Genomic DNA, 13,308 nt, shown 5'->3' on the forward strand with positions numbered 1-13,308 from the left:
AATTAATTTCTGCCTCAGATCTTGGAGTTAAGCCAGCAATATGAGACTGCACTGAGGATGGATTTACCTTCTCACCAACAGGTTTTGCAAGGCTCACTTAGATTTCTGAGGTTAGGTATGGAAATTATTTTAGTTCTGGAAAGTGCCAGATCTTATGACATAAGGTGTTTAGATTTTGTTAGAAGAAGTTATATGTTGATCTTGTGATAAGATAAAGGTTTTTACTTGTACATGAAGCTATGTCTAAACATAATACCAATTGTTGTACGTTGATCATGCTAGCTTCTCTATTTTCCTAAAAGATCACTGATAAAATGAGACCATAGTTGTCTCATTACTAGATAATTACAGATTGGTTTATTTAATTTCTTAGATACTGCCTACATAAATACTGCCATACTGGGACAGACCGAAGGTCAATCAAGCCCAGCATCCTGTTTCCAACAGTCGCCAATCCAGGTCACAAGTACCTGGAAAGATCCCAAAACAGCTACAATACATAAGCAGTGGATTTTCCCCAGTCCATTTTAATAATGGTCTATGGACTTTTCCTTTAGGAAGCTATCCAAACCTTTTAAAAACCCCACTAAGCTAACTGCTTTACTACATTCTCTGTCAACGATATTCCAGAGTTTAATTACACATATGATGAAGAAATATTTTCGATTCATTTTAAATTACTACTTTGTAGCTCAATGCGTGCCCCCTAGTCCTAGTATTTTTGAAAAAAGAGTAAAGAAGCGATTCACGTCTACCTGTTTCCATTCCACTCATTATTTTATAATACCTTTATCATATCTCCCCTCAGCTGTCTTATCTCCAAGCTGAAGAGCCCTAGACGCTTTAGGCCTTTCCTCATAGGAAGTCGTCCCATCCCCTTTATCATTTTTGTCGCCCTTCTCTCTACCTTTTCTATTCCACTATATCTTTTTTTTGAGATGCAGTGAACAGAATTAACACAAAATTCGAGTGCTATTTAACAACTTTGAATAACTTGAGTCATCAGCAAATGTAATTACCTCACTAGTTACTCCCATTTCTAGATCATTTATAAATATGTTAAAAAACAGTGATCCCAGCACAGACCCCTGCAGAACCCACTATCTACCCTACTCCATTGAGAATACTGACCATTTAACCCTACTCTCAGTTTTCTATCTTTTATTCAGTTTTTAACCCACAATAGAACACTACCTTCTATCCCATGACTCCCCAATTTCTTCTGGAGTCTTTGATGAGGTACTTTGTCAAATGCCTTTTGAAAATCCAGATACACAATATCGACCAGCTCACATGTTTGTTCACTCTTCAAAGAAATGTAATAATTTGGTGAGGCAATCCTTGTTAGCCATGAATCCATGCTTTTGAATATGCTCTGTAATTTTGTTCTTTATAATAGTCTCTACCATTTTGCTGGGCACCAACATCAGGCTCACTGGTCTATAATTTTTTAGATCACCTCTGGAACCTTTTTAAAAAAAATCAGTGTTACATTGGCCATCCTCCAATCTTCCAGTACCATGCTTGGTTTTAAAGATAAATTACATATTACTAACAATAGTTCTGCAAATTCATTTTTCAATTCTATCTGTACTCTGGGGTGAATACCATCTGCCTCCAGGTCATTTGCTACTCTTCAGTTTGTCAAATTGCCCCATTACATCTTTCAGGTTTACTGAGATTTGATTCAGTTTCTCTGACTTCTGTCCAGCCCTGAATCACCATTTTCTGGCAACAGTATTTCTCCCAAATCTTCCTCGGAGAAGACCGAAGCAAAGAATTCATTTAAACTCTCCGCTGTGGCTTTGTCTTCCCGGAGTGCCCCTTTTATTTTATTTATTTGTAGCATTTATACCCCGCTGTTTCCCCCGCTCGATAGCAGGTTCAGTGCGGCTTACAATGTATTGTGCAAAGTATCACAAGATAATGGTTTACAATGTATGGTACAAATAACAAAAAAGATGACATATTGTATGGAGTGGGACAAGAGAAAGAGATGTGAGGGGAGGTAGGGGTAGTGTTAGTAGTGTGGGTTGGTTCGTGAGTTATGTTGGGTCATTTGGATAGGCTTGTTTGAAGTTCTAGCTTCCCTGCCTGGGGGGCGCTGAAGCATAGTCTTTAGAACTCTTGACTCTTTTGAGGGTGGATTGAACAACCAGGGAATGATGAGCAGCTGAGGCTTATCACACCCACGGGTACTCTAAATCTGGTACATAGTGTTAATATTTGTGAGGAGTACCAGGACAGAGAGAGGGGACTCCCAATTCTGCACGAGAACATCTTGTAGGATCTCATGAAGCGGGACCATCACAGCCTCTCTCTAGGAGGAGACTTGTAATCCAGGATCTCAAGCATCTTGGCCCTGGGCTCATACTCCACCTCCAAAGGAATGGAATGGCAGCCGCCATTTCCTTAACAAAGAGGGAGAGAAAAGGCTCTCTGTGGGCAACTTTCCACCTTTCCTGTGGAGGGGAGGGGTCTGATGTATCCCATAAGACTCTTCCTCCAAGAAGTATCAAGGATCATAAACGACTCCCAGAGCACTTTCATCGGTATCGGCCAAACTTCCTCTGGAGAAGGCTGAGACCGAGCCTGCCTCGACCTAGAGAAACCATATGCCTGAGAGGGGCATCTAGGAGTTGACTCTCGCATCAACTCCAGAGAAGTTTCCTCCACTAATGTAGAGGGCACTGTGGGGGAAGGGGGCGTCTCTGTGTGTGTACGTGCATCTGTTTCCAAAGTGCAACTTTGGGGGTAGGAGGAGAGAAGAGTAGAGATGTTGCTACTGCCTGATCTGCTTCCCGCAGCCCCATCCAAAATGCCTATATGCTCTGGGCTGCAAATCTTTAGGTACCAGGTCCCATTTTGTAGTCACCATGGCAACCTGGCACCTGGGGTTTGTTGAGGCCTGACTTAGATTTTAGTAATATAATGGAGACAGAACAGATGAGCAACAAAAGAGAAGCACATGGGACCAAAAATAATGACCAGCTATAAGAAAAATAAAAACATCAGTATAATATGAATTGACTGTAAGAGAAATTTTGATCAAAAAGAGTCATCCCTTTAATTAATGACCGATATTTACTGAAAAGCACACATATAAGTGACGTAATATAATATAATATAATATAATACCTTTTAGTGAAGAGCCAAAAAGAGAATTCAGTGTAGGCTATATCCACAGCCGAGCGTTTAGAATCAGTGACTCGCCACTGATGCTGCTGACTACAAACCTCTATACATCATGTGGTACTCTCTATAAATAAGGCTCTGAATTTGTGTGTGAAAAAACACTATATTAAAGTGAAGTGAAATAAACCCAATTACACAACAATACATAAATATCACAATGGATTAGGACCCTCTGATTCATAGGGTGCAATTTTTGCCCCATGGAGAAATAACCCAAACAGAATGGCAAAAAAGGATAACAATTGTAAGTTCAGAGCAGACTTATCTGTATTCTCAGCATAGTCACTAATATGCTGAAAGTTTCCAACAGTAAAACTGTTTGCTCCTGCATCCACTGGAAGGGAAATGGGACTTGATATACCGCCTTTCTGAGGTTTTTGCAACTACATTCAAAGTGGTTTATGTATATTCAGGTACTTATTTTGTAGCAGGGGCAATGGAGGGTTAAGTGACTTATCCAGAGTCACAAGGAGCTGCAGTGGGAATTGAACTCAGTTCCCCAGGATCAACGCCCACGGCACTAACCACTAGGCTACTCCTCCACTCCTTGGTAAACAAAAACTTTTGCTGCAGTGTTACCGCAGTTAACTGCAGGTCCCCGTTCCCCCCCCCCCCCCCCCCCGTTAGGCCACTCCTCCACAATTAAGCCTCTAGGACTCTCACTTTGTACGAAGAGCCTGGTATTTTAAGATTTATCAGGGTAACTTCAGGGGTTACCTGGATATATTTTTAATTTTGAAAATTATCTCCCTCTACCTCCCAGATGATTTCATAGATTTTGTCTGGCCTTCTCACTGGCCAGATAACATTTATCCAGTTATCAGAAAGCAGTTGGATATTCTGGGGTCACAGTTTGTTTACATGACTGATACTAATATTTGGTGCTATCCAAGTTAAACTTAATAGTGCAAATCCAACTGCACAGATTACTGTCCTAAAATGATATAGAAACATTTATCCAAATAAATCCAACCACTGAAGAGAATTAGTTGGCTGGTTTAGGGGCCCTTTACTAAAATTTAGTGTGCGTTTTGCCGCATGACTCATAGGTATACAGTAAAACAGGACACACAGCATTTAGCCTGTGCTAATCCCATTAGTGCACGCAAGCTTTAGAAAAAGGGCCCCTAAATTTGGTGAATATCTGGTTAAAAGTACACAGTTAACTTGAACTGTTTGCAGGCCTGCTGAAGATAAGCCCCAAAGGTTTCAAATCAGGCAGAAAGAGATGCTTCCTTCACGTTCTCTCTTACCGTCCATCTAGAAGTACTTTGTTGCCGATATCCTTAAGCAGCACTTCATCGAGTTCCTGAACAGTGCATTTCAGCCCGGGCAGGCCAGAATCAGATCCTACGAACACAGGAGAAGGGAGAAAGTTATTTATTTATTTATTTGTTACATTTGTACCCCATATTTTCCCACCTATTTGCAGGCTCAATGTGACTTACATAGTACAGTGAGGTGATAGCCACTTCCGGTGGAAAACAAATACAGAGTAATGATACACAAGCTGCAGGATGCCAGAAATCACAGCAGCGAGACCTTTTTTCAGGCAGGGGTATAGTCAGACAGCTGATTTGGATGGGCCTGAGCCGAAAGTGGGTGGGCATGGAATTTGTCTCCATCCCCCGCCCTGCTCTCTGCTACCCCCCCCCCCCCCCCCCGGCAAACCGAAAATATTAAATACCTGAACTGGTAGGGATCCCCAAGCCCCACATTGGGTAGCCAGCACTCTTCCAAGTGGTAGTCGGCCGCACTGTACCTCACTGTAGTTCCTTGTGACTCTGGGCAAATCACTTAAACCTCCATTGCCCCAGGTACAAAATAAGTACCTGCATATAATATGTAAACCACTTTGACTGTAACCACAGAAAGGCGGTATATCAAGTCCCTATTCCTATCCTCTTTTCTCACCACTCTCTGTCTGCTCCCTAAGACGAAGCCTTGCCAGGGACAGCTTCTCCTCTGCCTTCATTGCTGCTAGCCTTGCAAATTCCACAGTGGCCTCTGCATCATGAATGGTCTGCAAACAACAATACACAGATGGTCTGTGGCAATAGCAGCCATGCACACAGGGTCATATCGTGAGAGTACACATTCTAGTGCTATGCCGCTGCCAAGAGCAGTAACAGTCCCATGAAAACCAGAATACAATTTCGTAATGCGTGCTTAAAAATACTTAACTCCCAATGTAGTAAACTAATAATATGCAAATTACAGTGGTGGTAATAAAAAAAATTATGTGCACAAGCCATGGCAATGTGTATGCAGTTTTCTGTATCGGCCCTAAGAACACAAATGTAAATTTTTGTATGCAAATAGTAGTTATTGCAGGAACAAATTTGTGAGAATAAAATCAGATCAAATATTTGTATGCACAATTACAGCTTTTTTTTTGTTATAATTATTTATTGAGATTTATCATTTGAAAACAAGAATTTCTTGTCTCAGAAATACAGCCATAATGAAAAGAAAACATTTTAAACTTATTTCCAACAATCCTATACAATGTAATCCGAATTTCAAAATTATATAGGAAAAAAATAAAAAAATAAGTATATCCTTTTTACATAGCTTCCTTAGACCCCAAAAACCTTGGGGGGGGGGGGGGGGGGGGCGTTATGAATAGAGAAGATTGTTAAAGAAATTCAATTTACAAAACTTTGCGGCGTTCCTCGACCTTATATACGTTGTTAACATACTTGCTTCGAGTCCAGAAAAGATTTTAGCTGTTCTGCTGAATAAAATATATACTTAGTATTACCCAGCCTTATTATACATTTACACGGGTAAGCCAATAGAAAAGAACCCCCCAACTCCACAGTTCTCTTTCTCATTGCAAGAAAAGTCTTCCTCCTTTGCTGAGTTTGTTTTGTGACATCAGGGTAGATCCAGACTCTTTCACCTCCGAAGAGGGTTTTGTCGTTTTTAAAGTACATTTTCATTATTGCATTAAAATCTTGTTCAAATACTAGCGAGATGATAAGGGTAGCTCTTTCAGTTTTCTCGTCTAGAGATTGTTCTAACAATTCAGACAAGTTTCCCAGGTCTAAATTTTCTGATAACTTTTTCTCTCCTTCTTCCTTTTTTGCACTAGGAATATAACACAACTTATTTATGGGCGGAATGGCTTCTTGAGAAAATTTTAAATTTTCGATCAAGTATCTCTTAAAAAGATCCAACGCAGTGCAACTTGGGGTTTTGGGAAAGTTTAAACAACGTATATTTAACCGTCGGTTATAGTTTTCTAACAGTTCAACCTTTCGACATGTTTCTGTATTGTCCTTTATCACAGCGTCTCTGAACTTATGAAGCATTTCTACTTCTTGTTGAATATTAGTAACTTTTGTAACCAAATCTTGTTTTACAGAATCAACTGTCGTTTTTAATTCTTCCATCTTCGAGTTAAAGGTAGCTACCTCACCTGATGTCTTTTGTAATGTCCTGTCCATTTTATTCAACATCCGCCAAATCGATTCTAGGCTTATCTCCATTTTCTCACGGGAAATCTCCTCGGAGCACAGTGTGTATTGCGGAGTAGGTCCCTCGCTTGGCGTCTCTCTTCTCGCACTTCTGGCGAGTTGTTGGATCGCCACCAACTCCGCAGTCGACGCCGGACATGGAGGCAGTATTTTTGATGGAGGTGATAGGGAGACTTCCTCTCCCAGCGTTGACTCCTCTTCTCCGGTCGACAGCGCTATGGGATCCGGCTCCCTTACTTTCATCGAGGATGCGGTGAGGAAGCGCTTGATGTTCAGCTGTGTCGGGGTAGAGGTAGAGGAGGGCGGGGGAACTATCCTCACCACCGCTTTGCGTTTGGTATGTGGCATTTCTATGAGGAAAAGAAACGTTGTCCCGTACCAGCTTCTCAGGAGCGCTTCACTCTGCGTCCGACTCCGCCGCCATCTTAACATGCCCCCCAATTACAGCTTTTTATATTCATAAAACATTTGCTGCCATAGCTACTATTTTCTACTAATAAAAATTCAGGTTTCCACACATGGGCATATCATTTTATGTTGTGTATGTTTAGCAAGCTTCATTGCTATAAAGGAAAAATTGATTCTTACCTGCTGATTTTCTAGTTCACCAACATCAGTCAGCTCTATATAATAATTCTCACCTCCAACGTTCTGTGCTTGGGACTTTGGCTCCCTGGAGGTGGTCTGCTAGGCAGACACGCACTGACGTCACTGACGTCACTGACGTCACTGACGTCACTGACGTCACTGACGTCATGACAGCTGATTCCAAGGCAAGGGGAGGAGTAGGGAAACACGCGCAGCGTGTTTCCCTACTCTTCCCCCTGCCTCGGAATCATCTGTCACCCCCCGCACTACGGCCCCCTCGACCCCCCCTCCGCAAATGTCGACCCCCCCCCCCCGGCCCGGCGAAAACCGTCCCCCGCCGCCGTTGTGGACTACCTGTGCTGACGGGGGACCCAAAAACGTCAGACGCACGCAGAGGAACTTCCAGAGAAGATGATTGAGGAAGCAACGCGAAGGGCACAACAGCACTTCGGCTGTTGGGGGTTTGGGTCCCCCGTCAGCACAGGTAGTACACAACGGCAGGGGGGCGGTTTTTGCTGGCACGGGGGGGGGGGGGGGTCGAGGGGGCCATAGCGCGGGGGTGGGGGGAGAAATTGTCTGCCTAGGGCCCCAATCCTTGCCTTCAGAAATGGGCCTTTTTTACTAGTATATATATATGTTTCTCCTTTCCTTCAGTTGTCAAGGGGTATAGCTGTACCATAGCTCTCCCTATTTTAAACCAGCCTCAGGAGATTCTAACCTTGAAGGAAATCATTGTCGTTATTGCCCAGTGGATTATGAAGGCTTTCAAATGCTTCTGGACTACCTCCAAAATCAATCACTAGAGGATTTACTATTCTCCTCCTGATCATACTCTATGCCCAGTGCTTACAATGCCTTAGTGCAGAGCTTCCCAAACTGGGGGTCAGGACCCCAAATGGGGTCACAACCTGAGTGGGCTCTTCATATATGTATCATTATTCTGCATCTCTGAAGGGTAACATAATTTTATTTGGCTATGATCATGGGGTTACAGCCACAAAGAGATTGACAAGCACTGCCTTAGTAAACATCAGTAGCAGCTGTTTTTTTTAATTTGTACCCCGCGCTTTCCCACTCATGGCAGACTCAATGCGGCTTAGGTACTTGTTTGTACCTGGGGCAATGGAGGGTTAAGTGACTTGCCCAGAGTCACAAGGAGCTGCCTGTGCCTGCAGTGGAAATCAAACCCAGTTCCCCAGGACCAAAGTCCACCACTCTAACCAAGTTCCTTCTTGAAGAGATGAGTGACCATCAGCTCTTTCTCCTTGCTTAATCTAATCTCTCACTCTCCAATTTTACTCTCCCAAGGCTCATCAAACCATTCTGCTGATTCTCACAGCTATTATGCAGGGAATCTGACCCAAGGCTAGAAATTCTTGATCCTGGTCCTAATCTGTATCCCTCTTGGCTGCTTTGCCTAACCCATGGCTCAAAGTCGTAGGAGAATGATGCAAGGAGGGGCAAATTCCTGATGATATAATGGGGTAAGTCAGGCAAAAAAAGGCAAAGCAGAATGCTGAGCAAGTTGAGAAAGGGCTCCTCTCTTGGTCTGCCCAAAAGATCAGTCCAGAAACCCACCCATTTTCTCTGTGTTCTTGTAATATAATTTTCAAGGCTTCTCTGTTTGTTTGTTTGTTTGTTTGTTTATTTATTTATTGAGATTTATTAACTGCCTTTATGAAGAGAGTCATCCAAGGCAGTGTACAACAGGTATAGTTTAACAAAAAACTTACAAGTTTGTTAATAGTATAACAATTGTAAAATAACCAAGAATAAACATAAATACAGTAAATGAAGTAAACTTGAAAACAGCAATTTGAAACCTAATAATAGGACTAACATGAAGCAATATCAAAAAGAAACAATAAAAAAAGAAGACAACTGCCCCCAAAGCATAACACAAGAACAAAGAAAAACAACTAGGGGAGACCAATGTAATTCCAACCAGGGGAAACAATTTATTGATAGTACTAAAAATATGTAAGATACAAAGGCTGATAAGCCTAAAAATATCAAGAAGACTGAATGGACTCGACGCAGTCCTGCATTTCAGCATGGCAAGCGCTTGCCTCAGGAGTTAAGAGATATTGCTACAATACAAACACATATCTAGATTACATTGGTCTCCTCCAAGTTTTTTTACAGTATCAAAAATATACGCATTTAACAGCACAGAAATTTGAGGGCTCTGTTTATTAAAGTGCGCTAGCGTTTTTAGCACATGCACAAAATTATCGTGTGCGGTGTAGGCGCCCATAGGAATATTGTGGGTGCCTACGCAGTTAGTGCGTGCTAAAAGCACTAATGCGCCTCTAGCACGGCTTACTAAACGGGGTCCTGAATGACAGAGATATAATACAATGTCAGCATAATGGGAATGGGAATTTTATACTGCCTTTCTGTGGTTTTTCCAACTACATTCAAAGTGGTTTACATATTATATACAGGTACTTATTTGTACCGGGGACAATGGAGGGTTAAGTGACTTGCCCAGAGTCACAAGGAGCTGCAGTGGGAATTGAACCCAGTTCCCCAGGATCAGAGTCCACTGCACTAACTACTAGACTACTCCTCCACACATAATACTAATTATCAAAAAATGAGAAAGATGTGGCTCTAACAAATCAAATGAGAAAATATTGAAGAGTCCAGTACTATTGCAAGATATATATTGCTTAATATCATTTAAACGAGGAAAAGACCTCAATACTGAATGTTAGCATCTTTGACTGGGGTTGTAGTGTTCATCATCGGTCTGTCAACCTCATAGTATTTATTTTTTAATTTTTTCTAAAATTCATTTTTATTGCAATCCTTAAAGTTTAAAACATAAGTTTCTTGTTTTCTTATCACTTATTCCTCTTGATATTTCTCAGAAAATAACCTTTCATGTTGAACTTATTTTTTATATATGTAGTAAAAAGTTGAGCACTTAGCTGACACCCGACGGTGGCCAGACCCGTTTCACTCCAGCGGCTTCTTCAGGGGCTGTGTATCGACATTCACAGGTTTCCAAGTACATAAGTACATAAGTAGTGCCATACTGGGAAAGACCAAAGGTCCATCTAGCCCAGCATCCTGTCACCGACAGTGGCCAATCCAGGTCAAGGGCACCTGGCACGCTCCCCAAACGTAAAAACATTCCAGACAAGTTATACCTAAAAATGCGGAATTTTTCCAAGTCCATTTAATAGCGGTCTATGGACTTGTCCTTTAGGAATCTATCTAACCCCTTTTTAAACTCCGTCAAGCTAACCGCCCGTACCACGTTCTCCGGCAACGAATTCCAGAGTCTAATTACACGTTGGGTGAAGAAAAATTTTCTCCGATTCGTTTTAAATTTACCAGCACTGTAGCTTCAACTCATGCCCTCTAGTCCTAGTATTTTTGGATAGCGTGAACAGTCGCTTCACATCCACCCGATCCATTCCACTCATTATTTTATACACTTCTATCATATCTCCCCTCAGCCGTCTCTTCTCCAAGCTGAAAAGCCCTAGCCTTCTCAGCCTCTCTTCATAGGAAAGTCGTCCCATCCCCACTATCATTTTCGTCGCCCTTCGCTGTACCTTTTCCAATTCTACTATATCTTTTTTGAGATACGGAGACCAGTACTGAACACAATACTCCAGGTGCGGTCGCACCATGGAGCGATACAACGGCATTATAACATCCGCACACCTGGACTCCATACCCTTCCTAATAACACCCAACATTCTATTCGCTTTCCTAGCCGCAGCAGCACACTGAGCAGAAGGTTTCAGCGTATCATCGACGACGACACCCAGATCCCTTTCTTGATCCGTAACTCCTAACGCGGAACCTTGCAAGACGTAGCTATAATTCGGGTTCCTCTTACCCACATGCATCACTTTGCACTTGTCAACATTGAACTTCATCTGCCACTTGCACGCCCATTCTCCCAGTCTCGCAAGGTCCTCCTGTAATCGTTCACATTCCTCCTGCGACTTGACGACCCTGAATAATTTTGTGTCATCGGCGAATTTAATTACCTCACTAGTTATTCCCATCTCTAGGTCATTTATAAATACATTAAAAAGCAACGGACCCAGCACAGACCCCTGCGGGACCCCACTAACTACCCTCCTCCACTGAGAATACTGGCCACGCAATCCTACTCTCTGCTTCCTATCTTTCAACCAGTTCTTAATCCATAATAATACCCTACCTCCGATTCCATGACTCTGCAATTTCTTCAGGAGTCTTTCGTGCGGCACTTTGTCAAACGCCTTCTGAAAATCCAGATATACAATATCAACCGGCTCCCCATTGTCCACATGTTTGCTTACCCCCTCAAAAAAATGCATTAGATTGGTGAGGCAAGACTTCCCTTCACTAAATCCGTGCTGACTTTGTCTCATCAGTCCATGTTTTTGTATATGCTCTGCAATTTTATTCTTAATAATAGCCTCCACCATCTTGCCCGGCACCGACGTCAGACTCACCGGTCTATAATTTCCCGGATCTCCTCTGGAACCCTTCTTAAAAATCGGAGTAACATTGGCTACCCTCCAGTCTTCCGGTACTACACTCGATTTTAGGGACAGATTGCTTATTTCTAACAGTAGCTCCACAAGTTCATTTTTTAGTTCTATTAATACTCTGGGATGAATACCATCAGGTCCCGGTGATTTACTACTCTTCAGCTTGCTGAACTGACCCATTACATCCTCCAAGGTTACAGAGAATTTGTTTAGTTTCTCCGACTCCCCCGCTTCAAATATTCTTTCCGGCACCGGTGTCCCCCCCCAAATCCTCCTCGGTGAAGACCGAAGCAAAGAATTCATTTAATTTCTCCGCTACGGCTTTGTCCTCCTTGATCGCCCCTTTAACACCATTTTCGTCCAGCGGCCCAACCGACTCTTTGGCCGGTTTCCTGCTTTTAATGTATCTAAAAAAATTTTTACTGTGTATTTTTGCTTCCAACGCTAATTTCTTCTCAAAGTCCTTTTTTGCCCTCCTTATCTCCGCTTTGCATTTGGCTTGGCATTCCTTATGATCTATCCTGTTACTTTCAGTTGGTTCTCTTCTCCATAAGTACATAAGTACATAAGTAGTGCCATACTGGGAAAGACCAAAGGTCCATCTAGCCCAGCATCCTGTCACCGACAGTGGCCAATCCAGGTCAAGGGCACCTGGCACGCTCCCCAAACGTAAAAACATTCCAGACAAGTTATACCTAAAAATGCGGAATTTTTCCAAGTCCATTTAATAGCGGTCTATGGACTTGTCCTTTAGGAATCTATCTAACCCCTTTTTAAACTCCGTCAAGCTAACCGCCCGTACCACGTTCTCCGGCAACGAATTCCAGAGTCTAATTACACGTTGGGTGAAGAAAAATTTTCTCCGATTCGTTTTAAATTTACCACACTGTAGCTTCAACTCATGCCCTCTAGTCCTAGTATTTTTGGATAGCGTGAACAGTCGCTTCACATCCACCCGATCCATTCCACTCATTATTTTATACACTTCTATCATATCTCCCCTCAGCCGTCTCTTCTCCAAGCTGAAAAGCCCTAGCCTTCTCAGCCTCTCTTCATAGGAAAGTCGTCCCATCCCCACTATCATTTTCGTCACCCTTCGCTGTACCTTTTCCAATTCTACTATATCTTTTTTGAGATACGGAGACCAGTACTGAACACAATACTCCAGGTGCGGTCGCACCATGGAGCGATACAACGGCATTATAACATCCGCACACCTGGACTCCATACCCTTCCTAATAACACCCAACATTCTATTCGCTTTCCTAGCCGCAGCAGCACACTGAGCAGAAGGTTTCAGCGTATCATCGACGACGACACCCAGATCCCTTTCTTGATCCGTAACTCCTAACGCGGAACCTTGCAAGACGTAGCTATAATTCGGGTTCCTCTTACCCACATGCATCACTTTGCACTTGTCAACATTGAACTTCATCTGCCACTTGCACGCCCATTCTCCCAGTCTCGCAAGGTCCTCCTGTAATCGTTCACATTCCTCCTGCGACTTGACGACCCTGAATAATTTTGTGTCATCGGCG

General features: G+C 42.6%; 1 protein-coding gene across 1 annotated transcript in view; it reads right to left on the reverse strand.

The window, feature by feature from the left end:
• The window catches only part of IQANK1 (IQ motif and ankyrin repeat containing 1), a 180,950-nt gene that overhangs the window by 24,808 nt on the left and 142,834 nt on the right, over positions 1-13,308 (reverse strand). The window contains 2 exon segments of the mRNA XM_030190104.1: positions 4,449-4,545; positions 5,110-5,218. Coding sequence (XP_030045964.1) covers positions 4,449-4,545; positions 5,110-5,218 — 206 coding nt within the window.

Source organism: Microcaecilia unicolor, chromosome 1, assembly GCF_901765095.1.
Source record: "Microcaecilia unicolor chromosome 1, aMicUni1.1, whole genome shotgun sequence".
Classification (NCBI taxonomy): Eukaryota; Metazoa; Chordata; class Amphibia; order Gymnophiona; family Siphonopidae; genus Microcaecilia; species Microcaecilia unicolor.